The sequence below is a fragment of the Myotis lucifugus genome, unplaced genomic scaffold, assembly GCF_000147115.1.
Source record: "Myotis lucifugus unplaced genomic scaffold, Myoluc2.0 scaffold_285, whole genome shotgun sequence".
NCBI lineage: Eukaryota > Metazoa > Chordata > Mammalia > Chiroptera > Vespertilionidae > Myotis > Myotis lucifugus.
The window spans coordinates 1,145,655-1,171,460 of NW_005871333.1; the positions used below are offsets into that span (position 1 = coordinate 1,145,655).

General features: G+C 37.8%; 1 protein-coding gene across 2 annotated transcripts in view; it reads left to right on the plus strand.

Annotated features, from left to right (window-relative positions):
• The window catches only part of BABAM2 (BRISC and BRCA1 A complex member 2), a 333,554-nt gene that overhangs the window by 40,593 nt on the left and 267,155 nt on the right, over window positions 1-25,806 (plus strand). For both annotated transcript variants that reach the window (XM_006099849.3, XM_023763459.1), the window contains exon 4: window positions 20,036-20,130. In XM_006099849.3, coding sequence (XP_006099911.1) covers window positions 20,036-20,130 — 95 coding nt within the window. The remainder of the gene's footprint in view (window positions 1-20,035; window positions 20,131-25,806) is intronic.

Genomic DNA, 25,806 nt, shown 5'->3' on the forward strand with positions numbered 1-25,806 from the left:
TGCTAGTTTGATTCTGCTGCTAGAGTTGTGGTTTGTGCCTGCGGATGCACTCAGCAAAAGACATTGTTACACAATGACCTCAGGATTCAAAGAAAGATTGGTGCGTTGCTCCCTCACCATCTAGTATTCTGTGGTTAATTCTCCTGATTTTCTGGCAAGTGTTGCTTGTCTGTGTCAAGCTTTGCCACATCAGCCTTAAATTTCTGCTTTGTTTAATTCAGCTAGGATTTAGAAAGAAATATTTACAATTGTATAGCATTCCATATTTTCCAAAGTATTTTTACTTAACTGATCTCGCTCTAATTTCCCAACAGCTTTGGGAGGCCAGTTATCCCGCTTTATGTGTACGGGGAGTGGGGGTGGGGGGGTACTTATACAGTCTAAGTGACTAGCCTGAGGTCACTAACGAGGTCAGGGATCCAGAACTCAAATCCAAGGTTCCACGTACAGGCTTGATGCTTTCCCCACTGCAACATGCTGGGAAAGAAATACCACTTTTATTATCACACAGTAACAATGTGCTTCAAGAACAAATCAAGGTGAATAATCAGGTGCTCATGGTGAGAGAGTTATACAAGAAATACGAACAAGCCATGACATTCCTACTAGGTAAACACAGCATCAAATGCTGATGACTTCTGCCATCCATCAGCTACGAAAGGTGTGGTCAGTTGACCAATAGTTGATTGGGAAATTAACGGACAGACTTCTACTTTTGTGTGGAACTCTCTTGGACCTTTGAAGAGTAATAACTTGTAGTTGGTTATTTTTGTTTTGCTTGTTTTTGAGGGTAGAAATCACAAGCAGAATTTGCTGCAAATAGGGTGAGAAGTTAATCAGGTTTATGAGAGAAAGGCTCAGTTTCAGCTTTGAGATGCAGAGAATAGTTTTAAATGTATTTTACTGTATGTGTCTTTAAGACTCATTAGCCTGTGATCTTATTTTTTTTAAATATAATTTTTTATTGATTTCAGAGAGGAAGGGAGAGGAGAGAGAGAGATAGAAACATCAATGATGAGAGAGAATCATTGACTGGCTGCCTACTGCACACCCCCTACTGGGGATCGAGCCAGGCATGTGCCCTTGACTGGAATCAAAGCTGGGACCCTTCAGTCTGCAGGCCGACACTCTATCCACTGAGCCAAGCCAGCTAGGGCTGTGACCTTATCTTTTGGACCTTGATCTAGTAACATGGCTTTATGATTCAGGTCTATTATCTGTCCTGATATATCTTTAATTCTCTTAATTATATCTTTTTGATATACTAAAAACTGGTTTAATTCGAAATCAGATGGTAAATTAAAACAGTTTTGAACCACTTTCTAAAATCAATTGGGTCGTTTTTTTTAATGTGGGAAAGATGAAGGGAGAAAACTTAAAGGTCAATATAACTGAAAGGTCCAGATAATAAGATGGACTGGATATGTAAAGCTAAACTCTTGGCAACTGTGAATGAAAAAAATTGTTTTTTTTATCTTAAAATATACTTAAAATGTATTTAGAAATGCAATTGTCGAAATACTTTAAACTTAGCATATGATTTAAATATTAAGTACCCAGTTTTATTTTACTTTAGGATTGAAAAGAATCTGAAATAAATTAGATATTATCAAAACCAAATTTAATTCAAGTAGAAGAGTCTCTCCTCAACCTCAACCTATAAGTCTTGCTACAGTTCCTCTTAAGAGACATGGAGCCCTAGCTGGTTTGGCTCAGTGGATAGAGCATTGGTCTGTGGAGCAAAGGGTCCTGGGTTCGATTTTGGTCAAGGGCATATACCTCGGTTGCAGGCTCCTCCCCGGCCTGGGTCTTGGTCAGGGCCCGTGCAGTAGGCAACCCAATCGATGAGTTTCTCTCACATTGATGTTTCTCTCTGTCTTTCTCTTTCTCTTCTACTCTCTCTAAAAATCAATGGAGAAAAAAAAAAAAAAAGAGAGAGATGGATTTGCCAGAAGTTATGTCATTCTAATAATTAACTGGAGTGGAAGAACTTTATTTTTAGAGCTAAAGACCCTTGGATGTCATCTAATCTGCTACCCATTGTAGCAGTTTCTTTAGCGGTGCCTTGGTAAGTGAGTATTGTGGACCCTGAAGAAGAAGACACCTACTGAGAAAGGCTCCTGGTGGCTAACTGGGCTCAAATTTAGAAAAATAGAGCTTAGCCCGCTGGTGTTGCTCAGTGGTTGAACATCAACCTATGAACCAGGAGGTCATGATTCAATTCCTGGTCAGGGCACTTGCCTGGGGTGTGCAGGAGGCAGCCAATCAGTGATTCTCTCTCATCATCGATGTTTCTGTCTCTCTCTTCCTCTCCCTTTCTCTCTGAAATGAATAAAATTATGTTTAACCCCCCCCCCCCCCAAACAACAACAACAACAAAAGATTAGTAGCCATCTTTATACAGGGGCCTCTCATGCAAACTGCACTTCAGGGAGAAGCCTGCACTAAGCCATCTGCCCCCTGCACTGAACTGCCTGCCTGTACTGTGTCCCTGCCACCCGAGCCAGTCCTTATAAAGGAGTGCCTGGAATCTCCATTCAATCGGAGCTATACAGCTATACCCCCACCAGCTTCTTTACCAGCCAATCAGAGCTGCTCCATTCTGACGTATTGGGGCAGAATCTTTTAATTCTTTTTTTTTTGTTACTGACACTATAATATTTTTTGAGATATTAAACCATTTAAATTAATGGTTTGTATATATCTATAAAAATCAAGCTTACATGCTAAGTTTGTTATTTTCTCAGTTTTTTACTATTTCATGATACCATCATTACTGATTTATTTTTAAAATTATATTTCATTTCCAGCTACTTAAAAAAACCACAAACAAAATCATAGAAAGATTGAGAAAGCTTACTTTCTTTTTATGGGGTCAGATGCATTGTAATAATTTAAAAAGAATTGGTAATAAATTGTATTAATGAAACAGTTTTATGAATATGCATTAGAAAATTATTAAGACTAAAAATTTCTACAGTAGAATGCTTATTACTCAATAAACTAATGCTAATTCATAGCATTTGGCTTAAAATATTGTTATTTTATGCACTGAAATAAATATACAGAAGTATGAGGTTAAAGGTTCATTTAAAACATAATATAACATCTGAAGATAGGACATGATACCCCTTTCCTAATTAGTTTAACTTTCTAAGAGTTGGCAACATAGCAGATTCCCTATGATATACCTAAGAATCATGTAGCTCAGTTTTCTGAGAACTGTCTTTTATTGTAAACCACTGTAAATGACTGGGCACGCTTAACTTGGAGAAGGGAAGACTAACAGAAGGGGTCCTTTGTAGAATAATACCAATTAGAATAATGCTTAAGGTACAACTAGCATTAATAACTAAAAGTGATTTTAACCACATATATTTTTTTCAGATATAAGAAATAACTTTTTTCTAGCAGCTAATAACTGCCTAGCAATAGAATGTGCTGCCTAATGAAGTAGTGGGCACATTTTACCTAGAAATGGTCACGGAAAAATGGATGAGCTTTTTCCCTTCCCTTTGTTCTTTTCTTTCTTTTCATTTTATCCTCTAGATCTCTGCTGTTCAACATGGTTGCTACTAGCCACAGTGGCTATGGAGTACTTGAAGTATGGCTAGCCTGGGAGCAAGACAGTACAGGAGGAAATCACAGAGAGGAGGACAGGATCCTTAATTTATGTATGAAGTCTCAGGCGTATTCTTTTTGTTTTGTTTTGTTAATCCTCACTTAAGGATATTTATCCATTGATTTTTTTTTTTAAAGGAAGTGGAAGGGAGAGGGAGAGACAGAGAAACATTGATGTGAGAGGGACACATAGTTGGTGTCCTCCCGCTGGTGCCCCAACCAGGGCTGGGGATGGAGCCTGAAACCAAGGTACCTACTCTTTACCTGAATCGAACCCAGGACCTTTCAGTCTGTGGGCTGATGCTCTATCCATTGAGACAAAGTGGCTAGGGCCAGGCTTATTCTTGAGCTGCACATGTATGGAACTGGGCAGAATGAATATAGCAAAGGCTTTGAGAATTGAACTGTATTGTAGTTCAGCGGCCAGATTCCAGACTGGTTTCTCAGTAACACATGTGGGGAAAACCAGAATAGCATTATCAGGCTTTGAAAACTGTACTGACTTTTGAACCAAGTTCACAGAAGATGGTCTAGCATTTTCATTTTGAACCTAATGTTATGCCAATTCATTTGGAAGCTTAAATGAAATGAAATTCCTTGGAAGACTTCAAAACTTACTCAAGAAGAAATAGATATTCTGAATAGCCCTACATCTGTTAAAACAATTGAATTCATAGTAAAAAAAAAAAACACCTTTCAAAAGTAAAACTCCAGGCCCAGATTGCTTCAAGTGAATTCTACCAAACATTTAAGGAATAAATACCACCAATTCTACACAATTTCTCCCAGAAATTAAAATTTCCCAGCTCATCTTATAAGGCCAGCATTCTCTTGATACCAAAATCAGTCAAAGAAAGTACAAGGAAAACAAAACAAAACAAACTATAGACCAACATCCCTCATTTGAAGAGAAAAGCAAAACTTTAAAAACATTATTAGCAAATTAGAGGCCCAGTGCACGAATTTGTGCACAGGTGGGGTCCAGCCGGCCCAGCCCCAATGGGGGCAGATCAGGGCCGGGCCTGTCTGGAGGAGGAGACAGCGAGAGGTTGGCCCCGCCCCCGATTAAGGTAGGGGGGGGCGATTGGGGGCAGGGATGGCCATGGGGAGGGGCTGTGGGTGGTGGGCCGGCCGGCTCCACCCCCAAATAGGGTGTGAAGGGCCGATTGGGGGTCAGAGGCTGGGGGAAGGGCCGTGGGAGGTTGGCCGGCCAGCCCTGCCCCTGATCGGAGTGGGGGAGCTGATCAGGGGCCGAACGGGCTGGAGGGAGGGCCTGCGGACTGACCAGGGTGGTAGGGGCTCATTGGGGGTGGGACTGGCTGTGGGGAGGGGCTTCAGGCAGTTGGCTGCTTGGCCCTGCCCCTGATCGGGGTGGGGGGGGCCGATCTGGGGTGGGGCCGGCCGGGGGGAGGGGCTGCAGGAGCTTGGCCAGCCAGCTGAACCCCCTGATCGGGCTGGTTTGCTGGCGCAGTGGGCGTCATAGCGACTGGTCATTTTAGTCATTACAGCATTACGGTCACTGGCTTTATATATATAGATAGATAGATAGATAGATAGATAGATAGATAGATAGATAGAATCCAGCAGGAAAAAAAATATAAAATGCATCATGCCCATGTGGGTTTTATCCTGGGGATACACAACAGATTCAATATTTGAAAGTCAATCAGTGTTATTCTCCATATTTATGGACTAATACAAGAGAAACCATATGATCATATCAATAGATGCAGAAAAAAAACACTGAACTAAATTCAAAATATGTTCATGATAAAAACTTAGTGGTATAGGAATAGAAGAGAATGTTCTCAATCTGAACCTTATAGAGGACATCTACACAAAAGTTACAACTAACATCATAAGTACATGGTGAAAGACTATGCTTTCTTCCTAAGATTGAGAACAAGGCAAGGGTGTTCACTTTCTCAACTCTGATATAACATTATACTGAAAGTCATAGGCATTGTATAAAGCAAGAAAAAGAAATAAAAGGCATACAGATTGGAAATAAATAAATAAAATTGCCTCAATTCACATATGACATGATTGTTTCTGTAGAAAATTCCAAGAAATTAAAAAAAAAACTTCTAGAATTAATAAGTGAGTTTTCCAGGATTTTAGGATACGAGTAAATATAGGAAAATCAGCCTTTTTATTTTTATACTAGCAAGAACATTTGGAAAGAAAATTACAAATAATGCCTTTAAAATAGCTACCCTCTAAAAAAAAACAACAAAGAAAAATTTAGTTATAAATCTAGTAAGGTATGTTCAGGATCTATATCAGATATAAGGAATAAAAAACTTCAATAAATGGAAATATGTATTCATGGATTAGAAGACAGAATATAGTTAAGTCAATTTTCCCTTAGTTAATCTATAGTTTTAGTGTAATACCCATCAAAATCCCAGCAGGATTTTATAGGTATTGACAAGATGATTTTAAAATTTATTTGGAAAGGCAAAGGACTTAGAAAAGCAAATAAATTTTGAAAAGAAGAACGAAGTTGCATAAGTCAGACTACTTAATTTTAAGACTAATTTTCAAGGGCAGTGCAGTATGGGCAAAAGAATAGACACAGATCAGTAAAACTAAATTGAAAGGTAAATAATAGAACCATGTACATATGATTAATTGGTTTTTCACACTGGAAAGACACTTTGATGGAAAAAGGATAGTCTTCTTGGCAAATGGTGCTAGAACAATCGGGCATCTGTATGCAAAAAAAAATCTCGATCTTAAACCACGTACAAAATATAACCCAAATAAATCACATTCTGAAATATAAAATTTCAAACTATAAAACTCTGAGAAGAAAACATAGGAGGGAGTCTTTGTGACTTTAGTTAGGCAATGAATTCTCAGATACAACATGAAAACTCATCAAAGAAAAAAGTTAATCAATCGGATTTCACCAATTTAGAAACTTGCTCTGCTGAAGATACTGTTAAGAGAATGAAAAGATAAAGCACAGTGGGAGAAAATACTTCCAAATAACATATCTGACAGAGGACAGATTTCCAGAACATACAAAGAGCTCTCAAAAGTCAACAATAACCCCAAGCTGATTTGGCTCAGTGGATAGGGCCTCGACATGTGGACTGAAGGGTTCTGGGTTCAATGCGGAAAAGGGCACGTACCTCAGTTGCAGGTTCTTCCCTGGCCCAGGCCCTGGTCTGGGTGAGTGCAGGAGGCAACCAATAGGTGTGTTCCTCTCACATCAATATTTCTCTCTGTCTTTCCCTCTCTCTTCCTCTCTCTCTCAAAATCAATGAAAAAATTGATTAAATCCTCAGGTGAGGATTTAAAAAAAAGTTAACAATAAGAAAAGAAACAACTGAAAAAAAACACACCAATGGGCAATAGATTTGAGCACACTCCACCAGAGAAGATATACAGATAGCAAATAAGCATATGAAAAGATGCTTAACTTCATTAGTCATTAGGGAAATAGAAATGAAAACCAGAATGAGATGTCATGACACACCTCTTAGAAGGACTAAAAATAATAAGGACAATAACAACAGCAAATGGACCATATCAAGTGTTGGTGAGAATGTGTAGCAATTGGAACTCTCATGCATTATTTGTTTGACTGTTAAATGGAACAGCTATTTTGGAAAACAGTTTAGCAGTTTGTTTTAAGGTTAAAGATATATACTACTTCATATGACCTAGTGATTCCACTCTTAAGTATTTATCTAGAAATGATAATTATTTTTCTAGAAACAAAAATTTTATATTCACACAGCATGTACAGTACATGGATGTTTGTAACAGCATTATTCATAATAAAAAAACAGAACTAACTCAGATATCCTTCATTGGGGTAAATGGATAAATTGTGCTACATCCATACAATGGAATACTAGTCAGCTATAAAAAGGAACAAACGATTGATACATGTACTTAAATGTATCAATATATTTGGCTAACTCTTAAATACCATATGCTAAGTGAAAGAAGCCAGTTTCAAAAGGTTACATACTATATGGTTCCATTTATATTGTTACTGGAAATACAAATAACAAATCTTACAGAGGACAGATTTCCAGAACACATAACGAGCTCTCAAAAGTCAACAATAAGAAAAGAACCAACTCAATAAAAACAATGGGCAAAGAAAGTATAAGAGCAGGGCCTTATAATTCGACTCAGTGGTTGAGTGAGGTACTGATTAATTGAACTCAGAGTGAAAAGTCAGAGACAGGTTCAGGGGGTTAGGCTGGAATGAGCTGCCGCTGCCCAACTGCTCCCCTGGTTGCAAGTCTTTTGGGAACCCTTAGAGTTTAGGAGATGCATGCCTTTGGGGGAAGAAGAGGGGAAAGGTTCAGGCATGTTTGTAGGAGGGAAAGCACATGTTGGGATCTTCATTTTGGTAGTTTTTAAAGGCTGGGGTTTTAGGGGAGGTTTTGGGGTGGATATCTTTATAATCAGCTTTATGCTGATGCACCAAACCCTTAACTTTATCTGTTCTTGGGTGTGGTTGGCAAATGGTTCTAATTGGATTTCTGCTCTCTGTCTTCCTTGAGTAGGGTGATGTAAGCTATTTACCCTCTGCTTGGAGAAGAGAAATGTAAACCATTTACTCTTAAGTGTCCTTGGTTTCAGAATATGGGAATTTTCGATTTACTAGATGGCAATAAATTGCTTGACTGTTTAACTGTCTGTTTCAGTTTCCCTATTCCATTGTCCTGGCTTACTAGCCTATCTCAATATGACATTCTGGAAAAGGTGAAACTGAAGTGAGAGAGTGCGTATCAGATGTTGCTGGGAATGAGGGGTGGTGGGAAAGTTTAACTACAAAGGGATAGCAAGAGGAAATTTGGGAGGATGATAGAATTGTTCTGTATCCTAATTTTGGTGTTGTTTATATAAATCTATGTATGCGAATCTATGCATGTGATAAAATTCATAACTGTACTCCAAAAAGGTGAATTTTACTGTATAAATTAAAAAAATAGTTAGAAACTTAATTTCACCCTTTTCCTTTTACTCTTTTCATGTGGCTACTAGTAACTTTTAAATTATGTGTGTGAAATATAATTTTCGGTTGTCCGGCATAGCCTCAGATACTAGAAATGCAAAGAAGAATTTAAATGTGGTCTCAGTCTAGAGATAGAGGTCTGATAGAAGAAAGTCTTATGTGGAAAGGAGGCCAATGTAGATGACTTACATTTAATCTCCCCCACCTTCATATTTAAAAAATGTACTTTTTAATTGACTTCAGAGAGGAAGGGAGAGGGAGAGAGTGATAGATACATCAATGATGAGAGAGAATCATCGATCCCTGCCTCCTGCATGGCCCCCACTGGGGATTGAGCCCACAACCCCGGCATATGCCCTTGACCGGAATCGAACTATGATCTCCTGGTTCATTGGTCAACATTCAACCACTGAGTCACACTGGCCAGGATCATCCTTTTTTTTTTTTTTTTCTTGAGGGCCTGTGTCATACAAATTATCTCAACTCCCAGATACCATAATTCTTTTCCTTGATATAGGAAAAGAAATTCTACCTCTCAAGACATAAAGCGTGCTATACAATGGAATCATTGGCACTATCTCTGAATTTGTAGGAAAGCAGAGTATATCTTTGAGGTACTTGTTAAGTTTCTTTGTGGTATTCTTGTAATGAATGTTCTAGGTTTGTAGTATTCTTGGGTAAATATTGTTTATATGATTGCACCCATGAGGTACTGATTAATTGAACTCAGTCTGCCAGAGAGAGAGAATTTTCCAGAAGGATGTTCAGCCTGTCTGTTTATAACTTGAAACCGGGAGCGCCAACCCAAAATTGGAATAGAATCTAAGAATACTATGCTGAGCTGTAAACAGAGAGGTAAATCTAACAAGATTGAAATATATAATAGGGACAAATTTAAAACCCTGAAGTACATTCTGAAGTTTTGCTGTCCAAATTAACACATTGCGTACTGCATAGAAATCTCTAAGACATACGCCAGGGACTGCACGTTTTTGGGCAAACTGCACATTATTTAAATCATCATAATGCACTTTAGGTGTTGTTTTTCAATAATTATAACATTTTTATTTACAAAAACAATTAAACAATTAAAGTTCCTAGTACTTTTTTAACGTATGGTACTGCGTAAAACATTTTCCTCTATGAAGAGGGACCAAACAAAATTTATATAAGTATCTAGATTTGCTCCTTTTTCCATGGGCGTGAAAAACGAGAACACTCGTGAGCAGTCCTTAACAGATGGCGCGCGAAACACGAGAAAACTCCTGAGCAGTACGAAATGTGTTAAGAATAAAGACTAAAAAAAAAGAGAAAAGAAAAATGAAGACTATGTGACTTAACAACAGTGTATCCTATATAATAAAAGGGTAATACACAAATTGACCCTAAGGGCATGCACTGACCACTAGGGGGAAGACGCTCAGCGCAGGAGCTGCCCCCTGGTGGTCAGTGTGCTCCCACAGGGGGAGCTCCACTCGGCCACAAGCTGGGCTAATGGCTGTGAGCGCAGCGGCGGTGGCGGGAGCCTCTCCTACTTCCTTGGCAGCGCTAAGGATGTCCGACTGAGGGCTCCCAGGCTGCCAATGGTATGTCTGACTGCCAGCTTAGGCCCAGTCCCCTGGGGAGCAGGCCTAAGCTGGCAGGTGGACATCCCCTGAGGGGTCCTGGACTGCGAGAGGGCGCAGGCTGGGCTGAGGGACCCCTTCCGCTAAGTGCACGAATTTTCATGCACCGGGCCTCTAGTATGTATATAAAAGTCTTGGGGCTCTTAGTTGATAGGAAGCATAATACTAGTCAACACTGATGTGTCTGCCAAAGAAAGCTATTTCAATTTCCAGTGGTATTTTTTAAATAGAAGGTTAGTATCTAAAATGAAGGCATGGATTTTTGAACTTGATTCTGTGCTCTTTAGATTATGGTTAATTCTGGGTATTATCCTCTAAGAGGATTTACACAAACTGGCACACTTGCAGAGAAGAGAGGAATAGATGATAAAAGAAATTGAGACCAAGTCGTATGAGGAATAGTGAAAGAAACTGGGGTATTTAGCCTGGTCAAGATGTGACTCATGGTGGGGTTGAAAGAGAGGTCACAAGAGCTGCCTGTAAAGGGAGTAGAAGGTCTATGATATTAAAATGAAACTAGAATTGTTCTATAAATTCCTAAGAGTAGTGGATTAAATTTTAAGAGAAAGAAAGAGAGATTAAATTTCAGTATAAGGAAACACTATCAAGAGTTAGAACTCTTGGCAATGAGTCACCTCTCTAAAGTCTTTTGTCAAAGTATTGTTTGAATCCACCTTCCCATTGAGAATCTCTTTCAGATGGCATTTCCACAAGGTTCTCGTCTGATGCTTACTTTCCATACTTGGAGTTTCAGTAAATAACCATTTTATGTAGCAACTGAGGAATAATTCTTCCATTATTGGCAAAACTCCAGTTATTTACCGCTTGAGTTATTTCTTTGAAACTGTATTTCCTGGCAGTTATTTAAACTTTAAGGTTCACCTTAGCCGGTTTGGCTCAGTGGATAGAACGCCAGCCTGTGGAACAAAGGGTCCCGGGTTCGATTCTGGTCAAGGGCACGTACCTTGGTTGCAGGCTCCTCCCCGGCAAAGGCCCTGGTCAGGGCTTGTGCAGAAGGCAATCAATTGATATGTTTCTCTCACATTGATGTTTCTCTTTGTCTTTTCCTCTCTCCCACTCTCCCTAAAAATCAATGGAAAAATATCCTCGGGTGAGGATTAACACACACACACACACACACACACACACACACACACACACACACACACACTTTAAGGTAGATACTATTTCAGTGGTAAGAATAGGGAAAGGAGCCTGTGGACAAGCTGTGGTCCTTCTGTCAGGATGACGGCTCACTCTGCAATCTGGGATGAGGCCTTCCTGAGATGATGTTGATATCCTCAAGATTGTCAGCTTCTAGCTCAGTTGGCGTGGCTCAGTGGCTCAGCGTCGACCTATGAACCAGGAGGTCAAGGTTCGATTCCCGGTCAGGGCACATGCCCAGGTTGTGGGCTTGATCCCCAGTGTGGGATGTGCAGGAGCCAGCTGATCAATGATTCTCTCTCATCATTGATGTTTCTGTCTCTTTATCTCCCTTCTTCTCTGAAATAAAAAAGAATATATTAAAATTGTCAGCTTCTAAGGCACAGGTGTGTAAATAAAAACTACCTTAAAATAGGTTAATATACATAAAAACTCTTCATTTTGGAATTTCTGTGATTTCATGAATGTGTCATATTATGAAGCATTGGTCCCAGCATTGTAGCCCGGACATTTTCAGGTTGTGATAAAAAATAAAACTTGAAACTACCATTTTGTTTTTAGTTGATCACAACTGCTAGCCATTCTAGGTGTTTTGTGTCTTTACTTTTTTTTTTAACCTCACCTTATGTCACCCTCTATCCTACTTTTATTTCTTTGTCCTCCTGCCTACTCTTCTTTTTTCTGGAAAGTTGAAATAAGCAGTCTCTGAGTAGTCTGTACTTTGTGTTCCTTTCATCTTCTCCAGGGTGAAATAAAGGAAATGCGAGGCTATTGCTCTCCTGTATGATTTGTGTTGGTCTTTACTCCACCATCTCCGCCTTGAGGTCAGGTGCTGTGTTTTCTCCTTCCCATATCACTCCCCAGGTGTCCAATATGTGCATCTGTGCATCGTGGTTTTTAATAATGTTCTTGACTGATTTACTGACTGTTCTCCATAGCAAGAAAACAATGACGCATTTTATTGCAAAGAGGCTATAGATGTTGAGCACAGTGTTTCAGGAGATCTTAGAGGTTGAAGGTAAGAGTTTGAGAAATTCTGAAATGTAAGGGTGAGATTCTGAAAGGTATTTAAATTTACTTGTTTTGAAAAATACTTGTATAATGTTTTTATTATATATATTATAGTAACTTCTCTCTAAAAAGATCCTCCCAGTTGAGGGTGTGATAATTTGGTATATAGCTTTTATTTAAAAAATATTGTATAGTCAAATACTTTTAGCTGCTTTAAAATGTAAAAACATCAACTAAAGTAAGAAGAAAAAAAGAAATTAACTTCCCCAGTACTGTTGTTTAAAAGGATCCATGTGGGAGCTTCTTGAAAATGAAAGATCTTTGTAAGTATTCAGAGATTATCAAAATATTCTTTGTTTTTAAAAAGAGCTCACTGTAGAGTTTTAAAAATGGGAGAACTCCCTAATTGCATTTTCAAGATGATTTTATTTATAAAAAATAAATTTATTCAGAACCATTGAGTAAATACTTTCTAGTTCATTTATTTAAGTTAAGATTAAAGTAGGACAAATTTTTGTATCACACTAAAAAATAACAGCTTTATTGAAATTTATTTACATACCATGCAATTCTCTCTTTGAAGTGTACAGTTCAGTGGTTTTAATGCATTCACAAAGTTGTGCAACCTTCAGCACTATTCCACCACATTTTCATCTCCATAAAAAGAAACCTTGTACTTGTTAGCAGTCACTCCCCATTTCCTCCTTTTCCTGACCCTGGCAACCATTAATCTACTTTCTGTCTCTATGGATTTACATATTCTAGACATTTCATGTAAATGAAATTATACAATAATCATACAATATATGTGGCCTTTTGTGTCTGACTGTTTTCACTTAGCATAAAGTTTTCAAGGTTCATCTACATTGTAGCATGTAACAGTACCTTTTTTAAATAACTGAATGATATACATATCTCACATTTTATTTATCCATTCTTCAGTTGATGGACATTGTTTTTTTTTCTACTTTTTGTCAATGTGAAATAGTGCTGCTATAAACACTCATGTGCAAGTGTTTGTGTGAACATGTTTTCATTTTTCTTGAGTATATACCTATGAGTGGAATCGGTGGGTCATAAGGTAACTCTGTGTTTAATATTTTGAGGAACTGTCAAACTGTTTTCCAAAGTGGTGGTACCATTTTCAATTCCCACCAGCAGTGTATGAGGGTTCCAGTTTCTCCACATACTCATCAAGACCTATTATTCTATGTCGTTTTGATTGTAGCCATCATAGTAGGTGTGAAGTGATATCTCATTGTGGTTTTGATTTTTATTTTATTAACTAGAGGCCCGGTGCATGAAAATTCATGCACTGGGTGGGGGGGTCCCTCAGCCTGGCCTTTGCCCTCTCACAGCTCGTGAGCCCTTGGGGGATGTCCACCTGCTGGCTTAGGCCCGCTCCTTGGAGGATTGGGCCTAAGCTGGCAGTCAGATATCCCTCTGGCAGCCCAGGAGCCCATTAGTCAGACACCCTTATTTGCTGCCTTGGAGGTGGGAGAGGCTCCCGCCACTGCCGCAGCAGCGCTGGCCAGCCATGAGCCGGCTTCTGGCTGTGCGGCGCTCCCCCTGTGGAAGTGCACTAACCATCAGGGGGCAGCTCCTGTGTTGAGTGTCTGCCCCCTGGTGGTCAGTGCACATCATAGTGACCGGTTGTTCCAGGTTCTTTCGCCATTAGGGTCAATTTGCATATTACCCTTTTATTATATAGGATGATTAATGATGTTGAGCATTTTTTCATAAACTTGTTGGCCATTTCCATATCTACTTGGGAGAAATAGCTATTTAAACCCTTTGTCCATTTTTAAATTGGGTTGAGGTGTCTTTTATTATTGAGGTGTCTTATATATAAGTGTGCCTTATATATTCTGGGTTCAAGTTCTTTATCATACATATGATTTGCCAAATCATATATTTTCTCCTATGAGTTGTCTTTTCACTTTCTAGATAGTGTCCTTGAAGGACAAAAATGTAACATTTTTATGACGTCCAATTTACTTAGTTTTTCTTTTGTTGCTTGTGCTTTTGATTTCATATGTAAGAAAAACACTGCCTAATAATAAAGATATACTTTTATGTTTTCCTCAAAGAGTTCTATAATTTTCACTCTTACACTTAGATCTTTGATCCATTTTGAGGTAATTTTGGTATAGTTTAGGGACTCAACTTGATTGGTTAGCATGAGGATATCCCATTGTCCCAGCATTATTTGTTGAAAAGACTCTTAGTTTGTTTGGGCTGCTATAGCAACCTATTAGACGTTGAATGGCTTAAGCAACAAACATTTACCTTTCTTTTTTTTTAAATTAAAATCTTTATTCTTTTCTTTTTAAATATATTTTTATTGATTTCAGAGAGGAAGGGAGAGGGAGAGAGAGATAGAAACATCAATGATGAAAGAGAATCATTGATCGGCTGCCTCCTGCATGCCCACCACTGGGATCGAGCCCACAACCCAGGCATGTGCCCTTGACTGGAATCAAACCCGGGACCCTTGAGTCCGCAGGTCTTTGCTCTATCCACTGAGCCAAACCAGCTAGGGCAAACATTTACTTTTCACAGTTATGGAGGCTGGGAAGTCTGAGAGCAAGATACTGGCAGATTCAGTGTCTGGTGAGGGTCTTGTTCCTGGTTCAGTCTGTTTTTTCATTGTAACCTCACATGGCAGAAGGGCACAAAAGAGCTCTGTCGGGTCTTTTTTTAAGGGCACTTGCAACCCTGGCATATGCCCTGCCCAGGAATCGAAACGTGACCTTCTGGTTTAGTCTGACAATGTATAGGTCAATGTTCAACCACTGAGCCATGCTGGCTGGGCTAAATTATTTTTTAAATTGTGGTAAAATATGCATAACATAAAATTTAGCATCTTAATAATTTTTAAGTGTACATTTTGGTAGTGTTAAGTACATTCATATTGTTGTGCATCCAATCTCCATAACTCTTTTCATTTTGTAAAACAAACTCTTTATACCCATTAAACAACTCCCCATTTCCTTTCCCCTAGCCCTTGCCAACCACCGTTCTTCTTTCTGTCTCTATGAATTTGACAGAGGTACTTCATATAAGTAGAATCACATAGTTCTTGTCTTTTTGTGACTGGCTTATTTTGCTTACCATAACATTCTCAAGCTTTATTCATGTAATAGCATGTGTCAGAATGTCCTTTTTAAGGTTAAATTTAATGTTCCATTGTGTATGTTCATCTTTTTAACTGTCAATGGACAGTTGCTTTAGTTAGACTACTATATTGGGAATAATAGTGTACAAATATCTCTTTGAAACACCGATTTCACTTGTTTTGGTAGAATTGTTGAATTACATGGTAATTCCATTTTAAAATTTTTGAGGAGCTGCCATATTGTTTTCCACAGTGGCTGCACCAGTTTACATTCCCACCCGTGGCTCACAGGGGTTCCAATTTTTCCACAGCCTCGCCAACACTCAGTATTTTCTCTTTGTCCTATTGAATTGTCTTAGTGCCTTTGTCAAAATCAATTGACTATAAATGTGAAAGTTTATTGCTAGACTCTGAATTCTATTCCATTGATCAGAATGTCTCTGCTTATGCCAGTACCACACTGTTTTGATCACTGTGGTTTTGAATTGGGAATAAATTTTCAGTTGGCAAGTGTAAGTCCTACAACCTTGCGTTTTCAAGATTGCTTTTTGGCCATTCTGGATCCCTTGCATATCCATATGACTTTTAGGATTGGTTTGTCAATTTCTGCAATAAATATGTCAGGCAGGGATTTTGATAAGGATTATATGAAATCTGTAGTTTGATTTAGGTAGTATTGTCATCTGAACAATATTAAGTCTTCTGATTCATGGACATGAGATGTCTCCCATGTATGTAGGCCTTCTTTAACATTTTTCACCAATGTCTGTAGTTTTTAAGTGTACAATCTTACATTTCTTTTGTTAAGTTTATTCCTAAGTATTTTATTCTTATTTATGCTGTTGTAAGTGAAATTGCTTTCTTAATTTCATTTTAGATTGTTCATTGATAATGTATAGAAATGCAATTGATTTTATACATTTACCTTGTATTTTGCAAACCTTGCTGAACTTATTGTTTCTCATAGTTTATTTTTTATTTCTTTTGGATTTTATAGCCAATCTAGATGCCATTTATTCATTTTTCTTGCCTAAGTGCCCTGGCTAGAAGTTGCAGTACAATGTTGAATAGAATTGGCAAGAGTGAATATCCTTGGATCAGATTTTTAATGTTTGGTGGTTTGGAAATACTATGTATTACCGACAATGCTCCTTTGAGAATTTGAAAATCAAGCTTTGTGTCTTCAGTAGAAACAAAAATAATAAAATTGCTTCTATTGGAATTTAGCATGCTATTTATTTTTTGAGCATTGAGGCACAATGGATTCTAGCTTGGCTTTTTCCAAAACTTTAATGCCTTTGCTTTATTAACTTTATGATTTTTTTTTCTAAAGGTCACTAAAGTAAGCCAGCCATAGAGCTTTTGAAAACATAGCTCTAATGTACATGTCCTCCTAAGGAATTGTTCATGCTGGGTGTAGTTGAATAAGAATGAGTAATCAGGGCATTCGTATTGTTTTCACCAGTTCTTCTTCATCTTGGCTTGGATTAATGCTTTATAGTTGGCAGATTTGAAGAAATTTTATAACTCATAATAGATATAGTTGACAACCATATTGTGGGTTGGATGAAGGGACGGATTGTAGTAACTTTTATTTATTTTATTTTATTTTTTGTTAAGCCTCACCCAAAGATATTTTTTCCATTGATTTTTATTTTAGAGAGAGTGGAAGGAAGGGAGGGAAGGAGGGAGGGGGAGAGAGGGAGAGGGAGAGGGAGAGGAGGAGAGGAGAGAGGAGAGAGAAACATTGATGTGAGACAGACACACATTAATTGGTTGCCTCCTGCAAACACCTTGACTGGGGCTGGGGGTTGAACCTGCAATCCAGGTATATGCCCTTGACTGGGAAGTGAACCTGCGGCCCTTTGGTGGGTGGGTCAATGCTCTAACTATTGAGCAACACTAGCCAGGGCTGTACCAACTTTTTTTTTGGTACTAACTTTTGATAATTTAATTCTAAGCCCAACTTCTAAAGGATATATTCTTGCTCAAATTTATTCCTTACAGAAAGTGGTAGAAGTAATAACTCTTCTATACTTTATTCTTTACTGTAGATTTTTGTCAGTACTTAGATATTCAATGTAGAGAATAGAATTTCTTTCATATATTGAGCATTTCTTGAATCTATTCTATATGTGTTGCATTTTGCTTTGTCAGAGACATAAAATAAATATAAGAGCATGCTTGTTTTCTGAATGCTTATAAGATATTTAGGAAGATCAAGTCTCTCTCACAAAATGTAGGCTCCTTGAGGATAACCATCTTTGTATTGACGCAGTGTGTATCACAGTGCTCACATTATAGGGTGTGTTTATTATGAATTTTAAAAATTAATTAAACAATAAAAATAATATGACTACATTTCAATACTCAAGTGAATGACATAACCAAATAGTATTGTTGAATTTCATAAGGAACAATGATCAGTTCTGAATTTATTAGGGAAGCCTTTATGCAAGAAAAGATAATTCAGTGGGCTCATAAAGGCTTGGTAAGAACTGAGGAAGGGGTAAGAGCATTTCAACTACATGTCATAGTATTTGAAGGTCAGTGAGTGGATCATATCAACTGGAATAGAAAATTGGTATTGGCCTGTAGATAGAGAGAAGAATGGAAAAATAAATAGGAACATTGTATTTTGGAAGCCTTAATGCCAGTTGGAAAAGCTTGCCCTCACTCCATTTGACATTAGAGAATAATTTAGATTTTTTTTAGCTAGGAAGTTTTGGGGCAAAGCAGTACTTCAAGAAGATTTACTTTGTGACAGTATGTATTATGGGCTGGAGGGAAACTGGTATTAGGAGACCATTTAAAAGGATATGGTCATAACTGAATTCTTCTAGTCCTGCCAACTCTTCAAGAGCAGAGTTCTTTGCTTGGTCTTTAGTGCTTAGCATAGAGCCTAGAGCAGAGTTTAAATGTTTGTTCATTGGATGCATGAATGTATGGACTAGGTCAGTGATGGCGAACCTATGACACGTGAACTCATTTTTTTGGTTGATTGTTCTTTGTTAAATGGCATTTAAATATATAAAATAAATATCAAAAATATAAGTCTTTGTTTTACTATGGTTGCAAATATCAAAAAATTTCTATATGTGACATGGCACCAGAGTTAAGTTAGGGTTTTTCAAAATGCTGACATGCCGAGCTCAAAAGGTTTGCCATCATTGGACTAGGTCATCTGGGCCTGGATAGGGCTGTGAGCAGTGGGACATATCCATATGAGAAACATTTTGTTTTCTATGAATATGAAAGGTACAGGTAGGGTTGAAGATGATACCAAAGCTTCAGCATGATGATTAAGGAATAACAGTGCCATCCCTAGAAATAGGGAAGTCAGCTAGGGGAAGAGAGGGGTGAGAAAAGAGACAGTGATGAGCATGTTTTTAGATTTGTTGAGTTTGACATTGAAATACCTAGTACATAGAGGTAGAAAGGCTCAAATGAGAACTGAAGTCTGAATGTTTAAATTTGGATATCACCATGAAGATATTGTTTAAGCAGTAAAAATGATTGGACTGATATAACTGTATGTGTGTGTATGTATATATGGTATGCAAGTACACAAGTATACATACTCCTATATACTAGAACCCAGTATATGTGTGTTAGATTATGGTGTACTAATCTGCTTATTTGTATTAGCAGAATGGTGAGGACTGATTCTTGGGATGAATGGAGGGAATAAAAAGGGAGCTAAAGAAGGAGTCAGGAAAGGAACAGAGAGGTAGGAGAATTTATAACACAAATTTGCTAAGGAGGCTTTGTAATTTGTCATGTTTCAAAATAATACTAGTAATAACAACACTAGTATTCCCTTATCAGTTATTGAGTGCTTGCTATATACCAGACACTGTGCTAGTACATGGTGGTCTTTTATCCTCACATATGGTTGGTCTCTTTATTAACTTTATGAATTTTATATGAACAAATAACTTTATGAACAAATCTGTGAAGTTAGTGATCTTATATCCCACTTTTACTGATGAGGAAACTGAAGTGTAAAGTAGTTACAACATGCCCAAGATGATTTGAATACTAAATAATTAGGAGACCTTATGGCTATACACCTGATTTTTTTTACTCCAAGCCAATGTTCTTTCCATTATACCAAAGGTCTACATGTTTAATTTCTTCCAGGAAATCGCTATATCTTTAGAGCATCAGTCCTTGTTCAAGGCTTGTTAATTAGCAGGCAGTGACTGGACTGTAACATTTCCTACAAAAATATCTCCATGTATTTTATATGTGGCTGCTTATACCTTCCTATGTGTATTTATATTATAGTGTGTTAGGAGATTAAAATTTTTTGATTGCGTGTTGTGGATGTTAATTTAAAAGAGGATATCAGTTCTTTTGTTTGGAGAATTAATCATTCAGAAAGTGTTTTTCAAATTTTTTTTTTGTCTAACATAAACGTCTTCTAGAACGTTTTCTGGTGCATTCCTCAGAATGTTACACCTTAACAAGGAAATGAGAAGGGTCTGACCTTTTCTTTTATTTCAGGGGATATAATTTTCAATGCCCAATACCCAGAGCTGCCCCCTGATTTTATCTTTGGAGAAGATGCTGAATTCCTGCCAGACCCCTCGGCTCTGCATGTGAGTAACTGCAGGCTCATTTGGATATTCTTCATTTGTTGAAAGAAAATAAAATTAGCTTTTGACAGTTGCTTAATAGTTAAATTTGCCAAACGTGGACTTTTCCCACCACTTTTTTTCTCTGTTTTGTGAAATAAGTACAACTCTTAATGTGCTAAAAGAATTTAAGTAAGAGGTGTTTTTATTTTTTCATTGCAGCTTTACTTTCAGACTATTTTGAATTAATGAAAGTCTCTAGCATATTGGTTAAAATATTTTTTCTCCAGCTTGAGACATGTTGAAAACATTTTCTTTGTTTTAACTTAATATTTCATGCCTGCAATCAATTTTCTAATGTTTACTAACACTTCATCACAGGGCTTGTTAGAGGAGTGTTTTTGGCTGAGAGGCCTTTTTATTTTTTGTAATATAAGTGAAAGTGTCAAATTTGGATTTGAATCCGTATTATCTCAGTATTATTATCAGAAGGGTAAAGACCAGATTAAGTCTACAAGACCCAAAGCTTCGCAGTTGAAGTAAGATGTCTCTGGAATGAAGGCAGAGAAGGGGGTGGTGGGACTTGTCAGAGCACATGAGGCTTATATAAACATGGTGTGCTTTGCGTGGCTGGTGGAGAAAACGTGCCATTTTGTTAAAAAAAGTCTGACCAGACAAAATGTTGCTTTTCTTACCAAGTTCGATTTTGCTATGGTGCCTCTACTATAAGAAGTTTTATTGTTGTTCAAAACTATGTTCTTAGTTTTGGATTTTGGAATTTTTTGTCTTATTTAAGTTTTGTAATTTAGAGTTTTGATGACTTACTCAGAAATCTTGTCCCCTCCCTTTTTAAAAAGGGAAGTATTAAATAGGAAGTTTTAACCCAAACTTAAAGACTTATTTTAAGTTTTATAACACAGTTGTAAAAATATGGTTGGCAGGAGTAGGATGGTTTTGTTGCTAAATTTCTAATAATTACCAAAAAACTGTTACTTTGGCTGATTTTAAAAAAAATTGTAGTTTAGGTATGGCCCCTGTAGATGCTGTGTGTTATATATTCATCCCATGTTGAGCTGAAGGGCTTACCTGAAGAAAGTGAATTAGCAGCGGTTCTCAACCTGTGGGCACGACCCCTTTGGCGGTCGAATGACCCTTTCACAGGGGTCGCCTAAGACCATCCTGCATATCAGATATTTACATTACGATTTATAACAGTAGCAACATTACAGTTATGAAGTAGCAACGAAAATAATTTTGTGGTTGGGTCACAACATGAGGAACTGTATTTAAAGGGCCAGAAGGTTGAGAACCACTGGCTTAAATAAAGGATACACATAAGATTAATATAAATATGTGGTGTTCTAATCCATCAGATGAAGCCACCTCTTTCTAAACTCAAACCTTTATAACTCAGGGAAATGAGTGCCATTAAGGACTTTGAAATTCTTAGATGAATGAAAAATACTAGATAGATACCAGATATAGAGATAGATCTCTCATAGATACCAGAGAATCATAAATCACTGAGTTAGAATCTTTGTAGTCTAGTGGTTCCCACTTTTGATATACATTAGAATAATTTAGGGAGCTTGTTAAAAATACAGATTCCTGCCAAAACCGGTTTGGCTCAGTGGATAGAGCGTCGGCCTGTGGACTGGAGGGTCCCGGGTTCGATTCCGGTCGAGGGCATGTGCCTGGGTTGCGGGCACATCCCCCCCTGGGAAATGTGCAGGAGGCAGCTGGTCGATGTTTCTCTCCCATCGATGTTTCTGACTATCTCTCTCTCTCCCTTCCTCTCTGTAAAAAATCAATCAATAAAATATATTTAAAAAAAAAATACAGATTCCTGAACCCAGTGGGCATACTGAGTTAGATACTTTAGGAAGCCAGAGTAATTACATTTTCTGAGTAATTTTTATGTATTAGTCTGAATTGCTATTGGGAAGCACTAATTGAATTAATCTTTTACAGTAATATTCCCAACAGAAGCCAATCTGCCTTTGCCTTACATTATTTCCAATGAAGGGTCATTTTCCAGTTTGGGGACAGCTCTAATTTTTTTAAATAACAGCTTTATTGAGACATAATTTATATGTCATGCAATTTACCCATTTAAAGTGTATAATTGAATGGTTTTTAGTGTATTCATTGAATTGTGCAACCATCACCAGTCAAATTTAGAACATTGTCATCACCCCTAAAAGAAACTTCTTGTTCCTTCTAGGCAATAACTAATCTATATTATGTCTATATGGATTTGCCTATTTTGGACATTTCTTATAAATGGAATTATACAATATGTGTTTTTTTGTGTGACTGATTTTCCGTGAGCATACTGTGTTTTTTTAAGCTTTTTAAAATTAACTTTATTGAGGTGACATTAGTCAATATGAACATATAGGTTTCTATGTTACAAGATCTGTATATTGCACCATGTAGGAGACTGTTTTCAATGTAGCATATATCACTGTTTTTCTATTGCCAAGTAATATTCCATTGTATGCATACACCACTTTTTATTTATCCGTTGTTGGTTGGTGAATATTTGGTTGTTTCCACATTTCGTCTGTTAAAAATATTGCTGTTGTGTGGATAAATTTTTATTTCTCTTGGGTGTATATCCCTAGGAGTAGAATTGCAGGGTTAAATGGTTACTCTGTGTTTAGTTTTTTGAGGAATTCCCAGACTGTTTTCCAAAGTGCCTGTACCATTTTACATTCCCACCAGCAGTGTAGAAGTGTTCCAGTTTCTCTAATTCCTCACCAATGTTTGTTATTATCTGTCTTTATGATTATAGCAATCCTAGTTGGTAGGAAGTGGTATCTCACTGTGTCTTGGATTGCATTTCCCGGATGGCTGTGCATCATAAGGATATTTTGCATCTTTTCACTGGAGTGGAAGCTGCATGAGAGAATGGAGTTCTTTTGTTCACTGCTGTATCCTAGTACCTAGAAGAGCACCTGGTGTGTAGAGGTATACAAATATATATACCTCTACATTCGTGTTTGTTAGGGGAATAGGTTGCTTTAAGGTTCTGTATTCCTTAAGGGACTTGTTGGTTTCTGAAACTAGAAAATATGTTTTCAATGATAATTTCAAAATAGAAGAAAAAGATTCAGTTTTAGAGAAGTTCGGGGCATAAAAATCAGTTAACAGAAGCTCTGAAGCAGTGATTTTCAGCCTGGCTTTTGCAACACCCTGTGGTATATTCAGCTACCTCAAAGGGTATTGTGAAATTATTTCCCCTGAAAATAATAATGATAATTCATTTCAATTTAAAATAAAATTGCATAAAGGAGGAAGGGTGGATCACAAAATTAAATGAGAAGAACATGTTGTAATCATGGCAATATTGGGAACCACTGATATCTAACTTCCTAGTTCAGTGATTCTCAACCTTGGCTGCACATTAGAATCACCTGGGAATCTTTTTAAAATCCTGATTTCTGGGCCTCATCCTCTGGAAATTCTGTTTCTTTGTTACTAATGTTGTGGTCCCACCCCATAACAAAGAAACAGAATTTCCGGAGGATGAGGCCCAGAAATCAGGATTTTAAAAAGGTTCCCAGGTGATTCTAATGTGCAGCCAAGGTTGAGAACCACTGTCCTAGTTTGAAGAAGGCGAGGGCAGTTTTGTCTTTGAGACAATCATCTTCAGGTTGGGGGAGCTTCTGCTACTGCAGGCACTGCCCACGTTGTATAATTCTTGACTCTTCTGCTAGCGTGGAATGTTAGCATAGAAAGAAGTATTGTACTAATGCTTTGTCACTTCTCTTCCCCTGCTCTTCACTGTACTACCTGCAGAAAGACATCTTTTGAATGTGTCCTTGCAAACTAGTGCTCATGCCCTGTAGACACGAAATAGATGCAAAGAATGTGTGAAGCTGGTATGGAGTGCATGGCCCACTGTTGAAAAATGCTGCCCAGATATGTGGTGCTCCTAGTCCTAGACACTTCCATGTCCATGGCCTGTAATATCTTTATAATAGAGTGCTCCGTCATTGTTCAGATATCTATTAATGCCTCATTTGAGACCTATAAAAGTTTCATCGTTAGCCTTCAAGCTGGACATAGCGCTCAAGACAGATAAGTGCATAGAATTGCAGCCATGGGTGATACGTGCTGGGTAGAGGTATATGCACAGGGTGCTGTGGGGCTGTGTAGGAAGAGCAGTTATCAGAACCACATTTGGGAGGTGCCAGGGACTTAGAAACATTATTTGATTGGTTATAAGTACTTGATATTTTGGTGTAACTTATTGAAGAATAATATACTACAGAAGAGTGTACAAATCACAAGTGTATAGCATGGCGAATTTTAGAAAGTAAACACACCACGTAACCAGTACCTAGATCAAGAAACAGAACACTCCCAGTGTCCAGAGGCCCTACTCATGCCCCCTCCGTCACTGTGACCATTTTATCCAAGAGTAAACATTATGCTGACTTACACCACCATGATTAGTTTTGTCTCTTTTCAGTCTTTCTACAAATGGAATCAAGTATGGACTTGTATGTCTGACTTTTTTCACTCAACATTTATTTGTGAACTTCACCTATACAATTTGTTGTTGTTGTATGCTCATTGCTCATAGTATTGAGCAATGTAAGCTGAATATATAAACTATATAAACTGAACATATCACAGTTTCTTTATCCATTGTTATTGATCACCATCTGGATTATTTCGGTTTCTTGCTGTTGTGAATAGTGCTCCTGTGAGTGGTACATATCTCAGTGAATATACTAGTATGTGTGCATTTCCGGTGGGTATTTGCTGAAGAAAGAGTGGACTTATTGGGTCACATGTATAGAGAATTAAGGAGAGGACTATTCATATATATACATATGCATACACATATAATTTTGAAGGCATGTGCTATAAACAAGGCTTTAAAAGCACAATTGTGGAAAAACAACATCTTGAAAGAACAAACAAGTTAAAATTAAAATGAGACTTAAACAGTTTATCAATTGGATTTCAGGTAGGAGACAGAAACCATACTAGTAATTTGAATAGGAAAATTGGATATAGAGAATTATTAACAATTTAAAGGAGCAAAAGAAAATTCTAAAGAATGTAAGAATAGCGATTGTATAGAGGGCTGAGGGAGGACACCCAAGAAGGAACAAACTTGGAAGATCCTCCCTCACATCTCCCCCCACCACTAATGCTGAGACTCTGACCTCTGGACTGGAGAGGATGTGGCTGTAGCCCATGGATGGTGGAGACCTTCACTGGTGTGTGGCCCGCTGGGTTCTGGTTGGCCAGGGCTGGAGAGTAGAAATGGGCTGGATGCAGTTAAACAGGTGGAAAGGTGAGCACGACTGGGTCTCCTACATGCCTCTGGCAGCTGTACCATAGGCGCAGCTATAGAAAGTCCACCAGAACTAGGATAAGAAGCGTCTCTTCTGTTATGCCTTGTACTGTCCCTTCATCACTTTCATTGACAAGCTAAACACCAGCTGGCAAAGGAAAAAAATGTTTACAAGATCCAACCCACGTTTCATAAATAGGACAACGAAAAGTAGATTTGGGAGATGAGAGGCAATAAATGAATAACTAGCACAAGTAGATAATGCCTAACTTATCTTAGTGTATTGTTTTCTGCCATGTCTAATCTGCTATGAAACCCCTCTAATGAGTTCTTAACTTTAGGTAAAATCTTTTTCAATTCTGTTTGATTATTTTCCATAAACT